Genomic DNA, 17,508 nt, shown 5'->3' with positions numbered 1-17,508 from the left:
GACTTCCCACACCTCTATACATTCAGAAGGTCCACTTCCAACCTGTGTCTAAAAACTGCTTTCTCCAACTCAAGGATTTGGAATCTACTTTAAAGAAATATACAAACATTAACAGAAAAGTTCAGGTTAAAAATTATCAGGAAAAATTATTTGACTTTGTTGTCATTAATCCCACATTTTTTGAAACCTGAGAAGAAAAATTTCCTACAATATTTTCTCCATTAGCTCTTTGGTTTTGCCACGTCATCACTATATCTTTGTTGAAGAAATCAAAGGTTGGCTAAGGATTTCTTTGTTTTAGGATGCTGGTAAATCTTTTGGTCTTTAGCAGAACTGCAAATCCAGACTATGAGGGAAGCCTAATGCATTCTTTTTTTTGTTGCAATGGGTATTTTTTACATTTCTGGAATGCAATTAGACTCCACTTCTGTTTTTTCATGGAAGGCTCTAAAATATCTTCTTTCTTTTGACCATCACTCTATGAAAGCCATTGACATTTGTCTTCTCTCTCCTTCTCCTCAGCTGTGTTTCAGATGATTCGATAAAGCAATATACATCAAAGGATCACTTGGCTAAACATTTTCAGGTCCCAGTGTTCAAATTTGTGGGTAAAGACAACAAGGTGAGCAAAAATTCAAATTGCTGAATTTAAGAAGAGCTGACAAATTCAGAGGTCTATTGAAATGGATTAGCAGAAGATCCAGATGCCACCAAAATCTTCTCTCACTTTTGATAGATTTGATTAGGAGAGCATGAAAATGAATATTATTGGTAAATGGGGGTTTAAGTTAATTAAAAAGCGATTTAGAGGCAAAACCAAATTGATGAAAGCCAATATTAATACTGTAAAAGGTTTGCAAAATGTTTTCAAGTCTTGCCTAGCTCTGATGCTTTCTTCTTTTAATTCTCAAACCTACCATATTCTCTTTCTCCTGAAATGGAAACGAAATGGACTGTCTGAGATTAGTTGCTAAACACTACCAGTTGCACCAAATAGATGAGTTCACAGCTTGGTTCCCTTGGAAATTTTATATTATTATTTTAGAATGGGCGATATTAAAACTCTCTGTTCTGAAATGAGAACTTCTCATGTGAAAGCACTTCTTAACAATTCAGTCTTTGCAAGATAAATAAATATAAATGGATTCTTCCTAAGAATCAATTCAACACTATCCATTTTATGACACTAACCAAAACATTCAACAAGGAGTTTTGGATCCAACCAAAACTGCTGGCAGTCCAGCAATTTCAAAATTTCAAGAAAAGAATGACAAGGAAACCAGCTTTTATTCTACAGCATAGAGGTATCATCAGTTTTTCTTGAAAAAAGTTAACACCATTATTCCTTTTAAGTTTTTGCTCAGGAATAAAATACTACTGTTATTTAAAATGATATATAAAATCTGGCTGCTTTTAAACATCTCCAACCATTCTGATTCATTCTCTGAAGTGCACATCTAGTGTTGGACAGATCCATTTAATTTGCCTTTACAAATGTATCTGTTTGAGGTAAGGGCTATAGCTGGATGAAAGTAAGCCTGGACTTTTATTTGGATATTTGAGCTGGAGGCTGACATACTGTCTGTTCCATATTATGGGATGGCTGAAGGTTCAGTGCAAATAAATTTCCACCAGGCTAATGTTACTTCTACTATTTTATTTCTGTCTTACCTCCTGAATGAGAGAAGTTTCAAAATATTGTACCAAGAACTGCAGCTAAGGCAAAATGAACACGTCTTTATCTCTTAGACTGCCAATCTTCAGACATGGGGGGTCTGCTTCTTTCATAGTCAGAAGCTTAGATATTCTTTGTGTCTGAGAAGCAAAGCAATATGAAATAGCATTTTTTCTGAGCCAGTGGTTCTCCTTCCCCTAGATCAGGGGTAGGCAACCTTGGCTCTGTTATGATTTATGGACTTCAACTCCCAGAATTTCTGAGCCAGCTGTGCTGAGGGGAAAGAGAGAGGTTTCCAAAATGAGCCATGCTGGCTCAGGAATTCTGGGAGTTGAAGTCCACGAGTCATAAAAGAGCTAAGGTTGCCTACCCCTGCCCTAGATAATGTATGTATGTATTAATAAGAATAGTGAAAATAAAAATGTGATTCCTGGATGAATCCATAGTCAATTACCAATAAAACGTGAACACCAGGAATATAATAAACTATAAAAGTTTAATACCATCACCAAAAAAGGGGAGGAAAGAACCTCCCTAATTCAAGACAGTGGGAGGTAGAGGGGAATAATGACACCCCCACAAGCAGTAAAAGCAAGAAAAGAGGAGTCATCAGTATGGAAGCCATAATTAAAAAGCAGTTAAATCAATTAGGACCTACGACAAGATCTAAGAGCCGTGTGCAAATGACAGCTCACCTATAAAGGCACTCTCCCACAGACCAGCATTAACCCTGACGATGTCAGAAGTATCTGACGAATGCTTGGTGATCGGTGATGGTATTAAACTTTTATAGTTTATTATATTCCTGGTGTTCACGTTTTATTGGTAATTGACTATGTATGTATGTATGTATGTATGCATGCATGCATGCATGCATATAGGAAGGTATATATATGTAGACATAAATATGCTTTTTTCCATTTAGGAAGTGTTCCTACATTGTCGTATTCTTGTATGTGGAGTAACAGATGAGAGATCTCGCTGTGCACAGGGTTGTCACAGACGGATGCGCAGAAGAGTTAAACCACAAGAGGAAGGGCATCACATCACACACCATATCCTGATAAGTGGCCCAATTAAAATTGATGTGCAGGAATAGATGTATGAATATATATACACAGATGAAAGTGTACAGCCCATTTATTTCAGAAGCATATGTCCCCCTTGTGTTCAAATTAGATGTAATCTTACATCTCAGTTCTGTTGCATGTGGCAGGGACATTGCATGGGAATTTTGATTTTATAGGGTCAAAGCAGGGTCCTCTTTAATTAGACATGATTTATTCAAAGCATAGTCAAAAATGCAGGGCCATCCACAGCTCAAACAAGTGTCAAGTTGAAGCTACAGCTGTACAATTGAAGCCTTGCCTCTTTTTTGTATGCATCTAAACAAGTCTTCATACGTGTCAAAATTTTGAGTTTCTATAAAGCAGTACTGACATTGGGATAACAGTTGGGACTGGTGGTAATGTATCAACATATTAAATTGTCATGCTTAATTGTGTGTGTGTGTGTGTGTGTGTGTGTGTTTTGGAAAGTTTACATGCTCATAGGCTTAATTATGGTTTCACAGATCTAGGGTCTTTCCCTACTGATCTGAAATAGGCACTGCTGTTCTGCACCCTCACAATACTTTAAAGCTGCTGGCAGTCTTTTCTTTCTCAATCAATTGATTTCAGAAGTTAATTGGCTACTAATTTAAAGGAAACACAACAAAGGCATATTTGTTGCATATTTTCTTGGTTCCTATTTGAAATCTTCCTCAGCTTCCCCATTCCTAAGAGCTTCCCTCCCCTCCTGAAATGATTACAATATAATTTACGCTATTGCTCCACTACTTTCAGGCTGTTTTGAGAGATGTTTTCTCTGTGCCCCTGTAGAATGATCACTTTCTTTTGAAGAAAAAAAATACAGAAAACCCCCATGAAAAGCAAATGCAACATGAAAATAAGAAAGAAGGGGAAGGGTACCAGTTAATATGAAACCAATAAAGGAGAATATTTGTAGCTCATGGCTGAAATGAAGGGTCTTTGGTGCTCTCTGAGCTTGGTTGTTTTCTTGCAGATGTTTTATTACCCAAACTAAGTACATCATTAGTGTTAGTAGGGAGTGGGGTTTGCTCTCAAATTATATTTTAATCCTAACAACAGAAGTAAACAATACCCCAATTAAGGAACTGCCAAACAAGCTAACAGTAAACAGGCCAACCAAAGAATATCTAAAACCACCCCCACCAACACTGACAAGGTAAGCCACTAGATAGAATATAAATTGAGAGCAAACTCCACTCCTTACTAGCACTGATGATGTTACATAGTTTGGGTAATGAAATGTCTGCAAGAAACCAACCAAGTTCAGAAAGCACTAAGGACCCCTCACCATTAAGGACTCCCATTGGCCAGCTGCAGGAAGAGGAAAGGAACAATTCTTGGAAAGTGATGGGGCAAAAATGTTAGTGATGATTGGGTAGACAGCATTGTGGTAGTGTGAAAAGAGCACTAGCCATTCTAATGCTTTCTTAGCAGCTCTGCAGGTGTTGAGAACGTTCTCCATGATAACTAAGAAAATCTTGCAAATGGGAAGGAAAAGAATAATAATTTGTAGGTCATACAAGGATTGAAAACTTTCCTGTTCTCAGATTAATGCACACATTCATAAAGTTTTCAGCCTGCTCAAACTCAGGTTGTAAAACTTGGCTGTGCAACCATAGAAACTGATAGGCTCAAGTCTGAATTATTCAACTTCCTGAAGAGAAAACCATGACATTTAAATACACATTTTTCCAGAAAATTTATACATCACACTATTACAGACTTTGAAAATGTTCTGCAACTGCTGCATACCTTACTATTATCTCTTTCTTACCACTCTCCCCTTTTTTTTCCTTTATGGAATTATCAGGAATTTTTTTTCCAACAACTTGATTTATGATAGCTCTTTATGCTGTTTAAGAAACTGTGCATCAGTTAATATTGTCAGCAATTCTCCCACCCATCCTGAGTAATTTTTCCAATCTATTTTGAAAAAAAAACACCACATTAATATTTACACAACTGAAAATGACATGTTTTAACTTGCTAAATGTGTTTTAAAAAACCTACTTTCAGAGGTGAGAGTAGTTTTCATGCAAATGTTCTTTTTCCTCTTGATTTGAAAAGCTTCTTGTTTTTTTTTTTCATTAGGATAATATGATATGGTTGTGTATGCTGTTGTGTGTAGGTAGTCCTCAACTTCAGCACTGAAAAAAGTGACTTATGACCATTGTTCACACTTATGACTGTTGCAGCATCCCCATGGTCACGTGATCAAACTCAGATGCTTTGAAATTGACTCATATTTATGATAGTTGCAGTGTCCTGGGGTTATGTGACTACTTTTTGCAACCTTCTGACAAGCAAAATCTGGAGAAGCCAAGTTCACTTAACAACCGTGTTATTAACTTAACAACCACAGTGATTTTACTTAACAACTATGGCAAGAAAGGTCGCAAAATGGGGCAACATTCATTTAAGATATGTCTCACTTAGCAACAAAAAGTTTGGGGTCAATTGTGGTCATAAGTCAAGGTCTACCTGTATTGTGATAATAACAATTTGGGGGAAACCAATGAAACATTCCTTATAAACAGCATGTCTTTCACAGGATCATAAGAAAAGGGGAAAGGGAAAGTTTTTCTCTGGGGGATTGTGAAAAAGAACCAATCCATCTGATGGATTGTTGGCCAATGCAACCCAATTACTGTAGTACAATAAAGCAGTTCCAAATACTTCAGTCTCAGTCAGAAGGAGATTTAATTCCTTTACCCTGTGTTCAGAGGAAAAAAAATCAGTTCTCTTTCTTCAGCGAGCAATGGACAATCTATCAGAATGGTTCAATTTTAAAGAGGAGGATATGGAAAAAGAATCAAGACAACCCAAGAATTTTACGTGTATGAAATATATAGAGTTGTGTCACTTGAAGTTGTAGAATAGTAGTAACTCTATGTAGTTAGAAGTAAATTTGTTGCAATCCTTGATATTGTTTTAAACCATATATGTCAGTGATGGCGAACCTTTTAAAGACTGAGTGCCCAAACTTATTTTTCGCCGAGTGCCAGGTGGGCGTGGCCCACTAGGTGGGCGTGGCTGTGGTGGTCATGGCAAACTGGGTGGGTATGGCCAAGGTGGGCATGGTCACCTTGATGTTGCTTGTGGGGAGGGACGCCTCTGGGGACTGGGCAGAGTTGGGGGAGATCTGGGGGGCTCTGGCAGATGAGGCAGTGGGCAGGAGGCTCGTCCTACGGGGTGAGGCGAGGCAAGAGGAGGCAGGGCGGGGATGTCATTGTCACAGGGCAAGGCAAGGCAGGGGCCAGGGCGGCTGCTGCCTGACACATCGGCACCCACACACAGAGGCCAGCGAGCGCATGGGGGCCAACAGTGTCCGTCAGCAGCCACAGCCTGCTGGCCCCTCAACCGGTGCACTCTGGGGCTCTGCAGTCCACCAGCAGCAGTTCAGAGAAGCCGACAGCTGAGGAGGTGATGCAGTGGGTCGTGCCCAGGAAAAGGAGACCATGCAAGGCCAGGAGGGATGGGATGGAGGGGAGGGAAACCAGCCGTGCTGGGATGCATCCGGCCACATGGGACCTCGGTGAGTTAGCGGGCGCCTGGTTGAAGAGGGACGGTTGCCATCTCTGGGGCATGGTGCACGTGCCCACAGAGAGAGCTCTGAGTACCGCCTCTGGCACACATGCCATAGGTTTACCACCACTGGTATATGTTATTTAATAAAAGTTTGAAATGCTCTGCATTTTATATAGTTCTTATCATGTACCATTCATACCTTTTTCTTATTATGAGATGATCCATAATTTTCCTCTTTAAATGGAACAATATTTAGTGAAAATAAAACAAATATTATACAATGACTTCTTACTCTGATCTTGGCCTTTGTCTCTCTCTTGTCTTCAAGCAGATGCCCACAACTCTTGTTTTTGTGTCAAACTGAGATCTGCAGTTGGTAATCTAGTCAATATTGACGGGCTTCTTTTTACAGCAATGTAAGATTTCTATGACTTTGTATCCCTTGAAAAGCAAAAGCAACAGCATCTGAGGAAAGCCATGGGCTTAGCATACACATATGGGCTGCAAAGGTGTATATTGTCAGTGTCATCTTGCAGCCTCAGATCTTCTTTGATGCATGGATTGCTCATGTGTATCTCAGCTGCTCTTCACATATAACAAATCATCTCTAAGTCAAGCAGATGCTCTGGGAAGTGGATAGAAGCAATTGGATAGAACAAATGAGGGTATCGGACCAAGCAATTCCATTGCTTTTTGGAATTTCTTTCTCAGTCGTGCTCACTTGACAATTAATGCATGGGTGGACACAAGAAGCTGATTCCCAAGCCCCAAAGTTAAGAAACTTGTGCTTGTTCCAGAAGATAGAAGACCAAGCCTCTTGTAAACAAAGGATACCAGAAGCCAACATTATCTCACACTACCAAACAGCTAGATGATCATTTCACAATTCATCTCGTTCTTCTTCATTACAGATGCAGGCACTTCTTTGGCTGTTCATGAAGGGACGGCAACCCAAGGTCCTGACTGTTTGGAATATCGTATCAGCTATTGATTCACATGCTGTAGCAAAAGAGAAAGAGATCAAATCGGTCACCCCTTTCTTTTATAAGCCTACTGAGATTTCTTTTCCTTAGACCATAGGAAAGTGATCAAGATCTGAGTCAACCTCCAGAACTGTGCCTAAAGTTTCTATGCTAACACAACAAACAGAGCCCAAAAGCAACAGTTTTCTTGTTTTATGTAAGCTTCCAAAAATGGATCCAATATTATGAATATTGGTCTCTTGCTTGAGCAAGGGGTTGGACTAGAAGACCTCCAAGGTCCTGTCCACCTCTATTCTGATTGATTTTGATTTTTTTTTTATTTTGAAAAGGTGCAGTACTCACTTTAGGAACGTTTGCTATAATAGTGTTATATATACAGCACTGACAGAAACATGAGGTAAAGATACCTCATTTTTATTACATTAAGCCTTTAGTATCAAGAAATCATAAGCTGCTCAGTGCTACATTTCTCATCAAATATGCATGATTCTTATCATCATGGAAGGGCATTTCTTCTTGAGCCTCAAAGTACTTTTATCTCTAAAGGGATTGCCATCTTTCTGTTTGGTCCTAAGAGGTGCGTGAGCTGGACCTCAGGCTGTATTCCAGGTTTAGCAACACTAGTGCATCTTTGCCACTCAGCCAAAGTCCATTCCTGGCAGTTCTTTAGTCCCTCAGATACATTGGAAATAGTCCAGTTTCTCCTTTCTCTGGCACTTTTGAGATAACTTGGACAATAAATTCTTTCCCATCAGCGGGAGAAGTCAATAAGCTGTAAAATGCTGTTACCATATATTTATTGTTCCCTTCAATTTGGCATGATATGCTAAAAATATAGTAAAGATTGCCATTTTAAAAATAAAAGCTCTTATTTTCTGGACATATGAAAGAGAATGAGCTATGAGAAACATAGCAAGGAGGAAAATGGTTTTAATATTTTTTTTCCTGTGCCATTTTCCTATTTAAAAATCCCTCCTTCCCCTGTTGCTACATTATCACCTTGTGGCTAACTTTAGGGTCTCCTTTATCCAGTTAAGACAGAAGTTTTAATAAGTTTGCCTAAAATGCTCTTTCACAGGGCTATGCTTTTGCTCAGAAGCACTTTGGAGATCACCAATACCATCAAGACTATCAAGCTGACAGGGCAAACCACTGTATATAAACAAAGAGCAAACCCCCATCTCTTCTAGCACTTAACATGTTTCCTAGTTGGGTAATGAAATATCTGCAAGAAAACAAGCAAGGACCCCACACCTTGGAGATCATTTCTGTCCAATTCATCCAACATGAAAGGCTACAAACAAGAGGTGCTCAATGCCATTCAGAAAAAAAGGAAAGAGAACAAGAGGAAACGACAGTAGAAGTATCTATGGAGAGATCAAAGCAAATTAATATAAGGGCTGCAGACGAGTGATCAAGAATTCCCGGAAAAAAAATAGTGGAGTTTCAGTCATGCAGTCATGACCATGTCCTGACATTTTTAGTACCCTTTTTTCCCTGGAAGGGAAGGAAAATAGGAACCAATCTGGGTCAGTCACTGGGACCAGAAGTTCTCTGAAGATGGGCTCCAGCGTGAGTCCAAAAGCTCAGAAGACTAAACCTCTGGTCCCGGTGACTGACCCAGATTGGATCCTGCAACATTATCCTGGCATACATATATTTACCTTCATTTGTGGGAAGGAAAATAGCCTGGCATTTTAGATGGAAAAACACAGGGAAAGGAGAAACTGTCATTTTCAAGCTTACTACTACTATTACTACTACTACTACTACTAATAATAATAATAATAATAATAATAAAGTTGGAAGGGACCTTAGAGGTCATCTAGTCCAACTCCCTGCTCAGGCAGGAAACCCTGTACCATTTCAAACAAATGGCTGTCCAGTCTCTTCTTCTTTTTTTTAAATAAGTTTTATTAATTTTCCATTTTTACAAAGCTTCAGGTATTAAGGAAGCAACATGGTGGTTGGGTAATACATAGTCCAATAACACGCTTATCAATACATATATCAGTTTACATCATCAAAAATTTCCTCTCTGTTTCCCGTAGTTATTATACCAAATTCAAATTAATATATTGCAAGTTATAACTCAATCATTTAAAACATTTATCAACAACTTTTAACTTATATGTCTCCAAATCCTGTTTTAAATTTTTATCTAATTTCAATTACAATATTCCAGTTGGCTTAATGTTCATAGTATTTAAGTTTCGGATAACCCACGGTTCCTTTAGTTCCTTACAAAATAATTATCATGTCTAAAATACGCTTATTATTTATTCAAATAGATTTTTAGTTTATTTCACAATCATATTCTACTTCTCATTCTAATATCATCGCTTACTCATAAAATAATCTTTATCCTCTAAATCCATCTTCTACTTTATAATTCAAAACTATTATTTTAGTAACTAATTTGTTCCCCTTATAGATATAAATCCTGAATATTAAATCAAATAATATCTTTTAAAATCTCCTTATCCCATTACGTGAGATTTGAAGCTCTTCCATTAAATGTCACATACATAAAACCATTTTTAAGTCTAACTCTGGCCTTCCTTTTGTGCCAAACCGGCTTCCATAAAAGAGCTTTTAGATCCTCGGGTGGATCTCCCTTCATTCCTGCATATATCATTTGAATCAAGAGAGACCATCCAATCATCAGCCTATCAAGTAAGCTAGTCCCTTCACAATCGTTAGATTGTTGACCAAATGGTTTAAATCTCCATATTTGACTTAATATATTTGTCATGCGTTCAGGCTGATCATCTTCTTCTGGTTTCAGGTAGTTTAGCTGAAAAGTCATGTTCAATGTTGTAGTTATTTTTGGATCATCTGGATTGTCTAGATTCTCAGTATATTGTGTATGTAAGTCCTCAGCATGTTCCGTCTTAGTATTGCTTTCTTCAGTTTCTATTGCTGTTGTAGTTGTAGAGTCTTTAAATGAGATCAAAGTTTGAGTGTCGGAGTTCTGAGTAATTTGTAGCTGACATTCTTTAAAATCCACTTTGTTATTAATTCCTTTTCTTCTGTTGCTTTTTGGGTTGTAGGTTCATCTATTCAAGTTAAAGCTGCGTTTTGTAGCTTTAAGGTGGCGTGTATATCTTTCATTAAAGCATTCATTAGCTCAGGAGCCTCTAAGATTTTTTCAAGTATAAGTTTGAAATTAAGCTGTGGGTGGTGTTCCTCCATTTCTGTAATGTTTACGAATAGTCTTTAGTGGAGGCTATTTTTAATAAAAGTCAATAACTGTCCACCTCCACTATAAAGAATCATTTTCACCATCCAGCTGTTTCAAGTTCTTATCTTTTTCTTAATGTCAAGGACAAATTTTAGTCTCAAAAGTCTCCCTGTCAGAAAAAAAATTTTCATTTGCTGTACCAGATTTTGCCACAAGAAGTCCCCAGTAACATACAGAATGGAGCTTTTATCCAGTTCAGCGAAGGAAAAAAGAAATATTCCTCCTTTTTTCCCAGCTTAACAAAGGAATAAAACAATAATTTTTTGTAGAAATGCAGAATTTTTAGGGAACATGTGGTCATTTAGTCTTGTTGTCCTTCTCTCTCTCTCTCTCTCTCTTTTAGCTTTATATTCCCAGAGTAAGCAAAAGCCGCAGAATTAAGCTGGGAGAAGAGGGTATTTCCAAGGGCTTTTACAGGAGCATAGTTGGGAAAGAGAAAAGGTAAAATAAAGTCTCACCCAACTCCTCCAGTTGCTTCATCATGCTTTGTAGTGCTTTGGCCTTCGGCTGGTGCGACTTAATGAGCGTCTTCTTCGGTCCTGAGGAGCTGCCTCAGATCAAATGGAGGGGCTGCCACTCCTCTGCAATCTAGCGAGAGTCCTCCCCAATGGTGGTCGCCCCTCCAGGACAACTTTTGAACCCTTTCCAGAGTCTCCCGAAGAAGGAAAACCGGACAGCGGGGACAGCAGTCTCTCCGCTCGTCTGCTAGCGCTGCGATCCGGAACCGGAAGCCCTCCAATCTCTTCTTTAAAACAGTGTTGGAGCATTCACAGCTTCTGGAGACAGGTTGTTCCACTGATTAATTGTTCTGTCAGGAAATTTCTCCTTAGTTCTAGGTGGCTTCTCTCTTTGGTTAGTTTTTATCTGTTTGCTTCTTGTCCTGACTTCAGGTGCTTTGGAGAATAGTTTGACTCCCTCTTCTATGTTGCAGCCCCTGAGATATTGGAATACTGCTATCATTTCACTCCATTCTTTATTAAACTAGATATACCCAATTCCAGCAACTGTTCCTTATATGTTTTAGCCTCTAGTCCCCTAATCATCTTTGTTGCTCTTCTCTGTACTCTTTCTAGACCTCTGTTATTGTACTTGTGAATGTAAGTGCATGTTAGAACACAGAACACAGAATCATAAGGTGGAAGGGAACTCGGTGGTCTTCTTATCCAACCCCCTGCTCAAGGCAAGAGCTCCTATATTATCCCAATTTAATGGTTGTCCAGTCTATTTTTGAAAACTTCCAGTGTTGGAGCACCAACAATTCCGGGAGGCAAGCTATTCCATTGATTGTTCTCAGTGCAGAAAATTTCTCCTTATTTCTAGGTTGGATCTTTCTTTAACAAGTTTCCACCTGTAGGAAGTCACCTCCCCCCCCCCAAGAATGAAATATTTTGGGGATATTAAAAGAGGCAGGGTAGTATATTTCCCCTGAAGGAAAAATGGAGAAAAAATCTTAGACAGAAACAGCACCAGTCTCCCTTTCCTCAGGCAGAAACCTGAGGAGGCCAACCTTTAGAAATGGAGATTTGGTAATCCATTCAGAAACACTGGGGCACAATAAACAGCTGATGAGATTAAGAATTTACTTTCTCCCACCCAGCTCCAAGGATAATGGGAATCAGGCAACAATAATTAGAAAAGGGCACACTCAAGCACAGGTCAAAGTACATTTCACAACAGGCATCTCAAACACAAACCCCAAAAAAAGGTGTAAAAACTCACCCACTCTCAACTCCATTTATCAGCTGTCCCAGAACTGCATGCTGTTGCTGGTTCTGCTCATCAATAAACAGGAACTTTCTTTCTTAAGCAGCCTCCATTTTATTCCTGGCTTGGAACTGGACCTGATTTTTCTTTCAACACACCAATTACTTCTTGTCCTGTCTTTTGGTGCTTTGAAGAATAATTCTATCTTTGTAATAGCCCCTTAAATACTGGAAGATAGTTATCATGTCCTTCCAATCCTTCTCTTTGATAAACTAGACTTACCTCCCTCCCTACCTCCATCATATGATTTAGACTCCAGGCCCTTTATCATCTTTGTTGCTCTTCTTTGCACACTTTCTAGGATCTCAGCATCTTTATTGTGGCCATCATTAATATGAGACTAAAACATACAAAGAACAGTTGCAGGATTGGGGTATGGCTAGTCTAGAAAAAAGAAGGACTAGGGATGACATGATAACAGTATTCCAAAATTTGAGAGGCTGCCACAAAGAAGAGGGAGTCAACTTATTTTCCAAAGCAACAGAGAGTAGGACAAGAAAGAATGGATGGAAACTAATCAAGGAGAGAAGCAACATGGAATTAAGGAGAAACTTCTTTACAGTGAGAATAATTAATCAGTGCAACAGCTTGCCTTCAGAAGTTGTGGGTGCTTCATCACTGGAGGTTTTTAAGAAGAGACTGGACAGCCACTTGTCTGAAATGGTATGGGGTCTCCTGCTTGAGCAGGGGGTTGGACTAGAAGATCTCCAAGGTACCTTTCAGTTCTATTCTGACTGACTGGATGCAGTATTCCAAGTGTGGCCTCATTAGTATGGTATAGAGCAGTATTATCACTTCTCATGATCTTAACACTATCCTTCTGTTGACACAGCCCAAGACTGCATTGTCTTTTTTTGGCAACTGCAAGACATTGCTGGCTCGTATTCAAATGGTGGTCCTCTAGGACATCTAGATCTCTCTGTGGAAGAAGATTTGCAAACTTTCCTTATAGTCTCTGAAGTAAGGAGCTGGAGACAAGAGTACTGGGTTAATGGAGACTCAGCGTCTCTAAACATTTCTGACCTGTAGGAACACCGTGGGACTTTCAAGCTCATGAAGAATCCCTGTTCAGGAGTGCCCTAAGTCTTGATGAAAAACAACTATTTCCCCCACTGTGGTTTCTTCTTGGCTTCTGAAATGATTTATGAAAAATAGTTTCTTCTTTTCAGCAGAGTTTCTTACCTCTTGGCATTCTAGCCAATATTTATAACTTTATTCACCTTTATTAACTAGTAGAATTAAACTGGAAAAGATTTTTGGCAACGTGATTTAAAATATATAGCTTTATAAATATGCATGAGACATTTGCTGTAAGAAAGGGAGAACATCTCTTTCCAGATAAATACTTAAAGGAGGATTAAAAAGAGAGAACAGAGAAATTCAAGGAAAATAAATACAGAAATCAAGGATTGAGTATTTAAAAGGGTGCCTGGATCTGTGAGACCACAGAAAATTATATAAATGGAAAAAAGTGCTTCATAATTAAAATATGGGTTTCATTATTTCTTTCAACTAAATTAATTCAGAAGACAGACTGTAGCAAAGGTTTGGAATCTAGAAGCCTAATATTTTCAGAGCTAGCTGTAATATGCTTGGGTATCATAATTTTTAAAAGAAGTGTATATGAATTCAGAAATACAAATGAGATTTTCTATTCTAATTAGTATGATTCAGCATTTTGGGGGATTTTATTCAGGCTAACTGAAGGATAATTTTAGCTAATATGAGAGTTTATTAGCTCATCCAATCATTTTTTTTCAACAAGCTGTGCATTTATTATTTGTGGCTTTGTTATTGTTCTACATATTTCATTAATGCTGTTTATTATGAATTAATTATGTTGTTTTCATTAATTAAAGCATATACATAACTCACAGAGTTCTTTCACCTTTTTCTATAAACTGTTAGATTTAATGATATTTATATGTAAATTGGAGCAGATTTAATGATAACACTATATTTAAATCATAATTATAATTAATAATTCAATAAATATTGAATAATAGATATAACAGCAAGCAAACATTCTCAGAACAAAATAACATAGTAGTTCCTCCAATATGATATTTATGAAAAATGGATTATACTATTAAATTCACAATTCATCACAATGGTCTTAAAACATTATTTTCCATCATCCTTCTTTCCTTCCATTTTTCCCTTAGAAGAGTAGATCAGTCAAACTGTCCGTCATATAATTGCTTGTTTTTGTGTGATAGAAAAGGACCGAGGCTGTGATCGGATGCTCTTTAGACAGGATAAGGTCAAAGATCCCCTTAACAGATTGGAGGAAGATGTGTTTTGATCATAGCCAAAATTAAATGTTGTCCCTGTCTTATATACAGTAGGAGCTGTAGTGGGGCAGTGGTTAGAATGCAGTACTGCAGGCTGACTCTTCTCACAACCAGGATTCAATTGTGACCAACTCAAGGTTGACTCAGCCTTCCATCCTTCCAATGTCCGTAAAATGAGGACCCAGATTGTTCGGGGCAATATGCTGATTCTGTAAACTGCTTGGAGAGCGCTGAATCTAAGTGCCGTTGCTCTATGATAATCTCTAATATTAGCCTGCTGGAAAAGTCACTCACTCCTAAAAGAGAAATGAGTAAACAGCTTCTCACGCTAAGTGCAGGAAGAAATTTTGCTAGAAATTAAGTAGAAAATGGAGGAAATAGGATAGCAAATGGTTTGTATACATAAGATTGTAGGTTCAGTTCTACAATCAAAAAGAGCTAAGATAGATGCTTCTCTGGACATCTAGAAGATAATGCCAGTGAATGTATTGTATCTAAACCTGAGCAAGGATAACTAAAAGTCTAATCTTGTGTATTAAGGTAAATTCCTAGAGTAGCCTCATGCAGAACTGGGCTACATACCCAGAACTAAAGGACAATATCCTAATCCCAAACTTCATGGAAATCAAATTAGACCTCACCCCCATTTACAGATATATAAATAATTACTGAATTCAAACCTGGCAACCAAGAAGTAGTAAATCTACACATTTTATCACCCTAATGAAGCCAGTAAATTAGTAAGTCGCTTTTTTTTGAGACTGTTCCCTACATCAGTAGCTCTGAAATATGAACTTCCTAATTTATCTTGTTACATCCGAAAACTAAATTAGCAACCCCTCTTCCATCTAAGTGCTTCTGATTGAACCAAAGAGAACTTAATGGTGCAAGGGAATGAAATGCTATTTTCTGCCTGAATGAGCTTTTTCAAAATATTTTGTTCAGTGTTCCACACCTTTTTTAGCTCACAAATATATTTTAATAAACTTCTTCATCTTTCAATGTAATAGGCTTCCTTCCTTCCTTCCTTCCTCCTTCCCTCCCTCCCTCCCTTCCTCCCTCCCTCCCTCCCTTCTTTCCTTCTTTCCACTGGCTGGCTTTAGAGCAGCACCACCCAACCTTTTGGGCACCAGGGACCAGTTCCATGGAGAGAAGTTTTCCCACAGCCCAGAAGGGACATGATTTCACATGTGGCCTACATCCTGTGGATGGGGCGTTGCTTGTTTGCGCGGACCGGTTTCTCGCATGCCACAGACCTGTGCCAGTCGACGGACCTCTGCTTTAGAGGAAGTTTTGTTTTTATTCTGATGGAGGTACAGCCATTTGTTGAGTGGCTGTTCAAAATTACAACACCACTGGAAAATGTGACTTATGAGCAATTCTCACACTGATGACTATCACAGCATCCCCATGGGCACATGGACGAAATTCAGGTGCTTGGCAACCAGCATGGTTGCAGTGTCCCAAGGTCATGTGATCACCATTTCAACACTTCCCAGCTGGCTTATGACAAGCAAAGTCACTGGGGGAAGTGGGATTTGCTTAACAACCATGTGGTTCACTTCAGTGACCCGTTTAACAGACATGGCAAAAAGTCATAACATTGAGTGTGATTCACTTAACAGCCACCTTGCTTAGCAACAGAAATTCTGGTCCTCATTGGGGTCATGAGTCAAGGACTACTTGCATAACCTGCAGACATTCTTGGGCTTCAGTTCCAGAGTGGGAGTTAAGTCCTAATATGTGAAGAACCACACTTTCTCTATTGGTCCTTTCAGAAACACAAGCACTGCAATAAAAATTGTTAAATCACCTTGGTAACATCCATCTGAAATTATTTTGCTTCCCTTCCTACTTAATTATATCCTATAAATCTCACAGGAAAAAAATGCACTTTTTGGGTCTGGAGCATGCAGCTTGGTATGCTTTTTAATTATTTCAGGATGAGTATAATAAGTCTGGTCTAGCCTTCTTTGTCCATCGGTGCGATAATTTAAAAAAAAATTCAGATAATCTCAACAGAGGAAGTCCTTCACATACGATCACAACTGAGCCCAAAATTTCTGTTGTTAAATGAGACATTTGTTAAGTGAATTTTCCTCCATTTTACAACCTTTCTTGCCACAGTGGTTAAGTGACTCACTTCAGTATTAAGTTAGTAACATGGTTGTTAAGTGAATCTGGCTTCCCCATTGACTTTCCTTGTCAGAAGGTTGAAAAAGAGGATCCCATGACCCTAGGACACCGCAACTGTCATAGATATGAGTCAGTTGCCAAGCGTCTGAATTTTGATCACGTGACCACAAGGAGGCTGCAATGGATGTGAGAGGGAAAACAATCATAAGCCCATTGTGAGGACCCACCCCACTTTGCATCTTAAGAAGACAGAACTCTTGGAATAATTCTTCCAACAGGAATCCTTTATTAAGAGAAAATGGTTGCAGGCATGCTAGACAGGACTTGGGGTTCAAGCTCTCCCATTCAAGGTTTTAAGGGGTTCCCCAGTAGTCCCACCCAATCAACCCCCCTTCCAGTGATAGTTTCAAGTATCACAATTCCATCCCCTTTCTTCTTCCGTCTGGATGGAGACTTCAGATAACTACATGAAAGGCAATTACTCTTCTTTGATATGTTAAAGCTTAGAGGCCACAATAAACACACATTCAGTCCTTTGAAGTGTGCTGAAGGAAGTGAGGGCCATAAAGCCCCTTTGCTCTCCCCCTTTTCTCCCTCTTATGGCAGAATCCAGAGAAGGCAGAATTGGGAGTTTCTATGTTTGATAATTAAAGATGAAATATAATTGGATTCTGACATCCGGCCCCTCTTAACAATAAGAGAGATCCACCTGAAAGAAAACACAAGTAAAAAATTTAGTTAGGCTTGTTAGGATACTCTGTGTGAAACTTCTTCAATAGCTTCGGGGCTCTGA

At 38.7% G+C, this 17,508-nt stretch overlaps 2 protein-coding genes across 5 annotated transcripts in view; one reads left to right on the top strand and one right to left on the bottom strand.

Annotated features, from left to right (window-relative positions):
- OIT3 (oncoprotein induced transcript 3) overlaps positions 1–3,087 on the top strand; it is a 51,148-nt gene extending 48,061 nt beyond the window's left edge. The window contains exons 8-9 of the mRNA XM_039367740.1: positions 523–622; positions 2,601–3,087. Coding sequence (XP_039223674.1) covers positions 523–622; positions 2,601–2,774 — 274 coding nt within the window. The 3' untranslated portion in view covers positions 2,775–3,087. The remainder of the gene's footprint in view (positions 1–522; positions 623–2,600) is intronic.
- A 3,267-nt stretch (positions 3,088–6,354) lies between these two features.
- PLA2G12B (phospholipase A2 group XIIB) overlaps positions 6,355–17,508 on the bottom strand; it is a 36,617-nt gene continuing 25,463 nt past the window's right edge. For 2 of the 4 annotated variants that reach the window (XM_039367726.1, XM_039367717.1), the window contains exon 4: positions 6,355–7,293. In XM_039367726.1, the coding sequence (XP_039223660.1) occupies positions 7,175–7,293 (119 nt within the window). In that variant the 3' untranslated portion in view covers positions 6,355–7,174. Of the gene's footprint in view, positions 7,294–12,877; positions 14,876–17,508 lie in introns of those variants that run through there. The other 2 variants (XM_039367708.1, XM_039367699.1) reach the window with 1 other exon arrangement.

Source organism: Crotalus tigris, unplaced genomic scaffold (assembly GCF_016545835.1).
Source record: "Crotalus tigris isolate CLP2741 ecotype Arizona unplaced genomic scaffold, ASM1654583v1 scf7180000017600.4437325, whole genome shotgun sequence".
NCBI lineage: Eukaryota > Metazoa > Chordata > Lepidosauria > Squamata > Viperidae > Crotalus > Crotalus tigris.
This window is presented reverse-complemented; position numbering and strand designations above follow the sequence as displayed.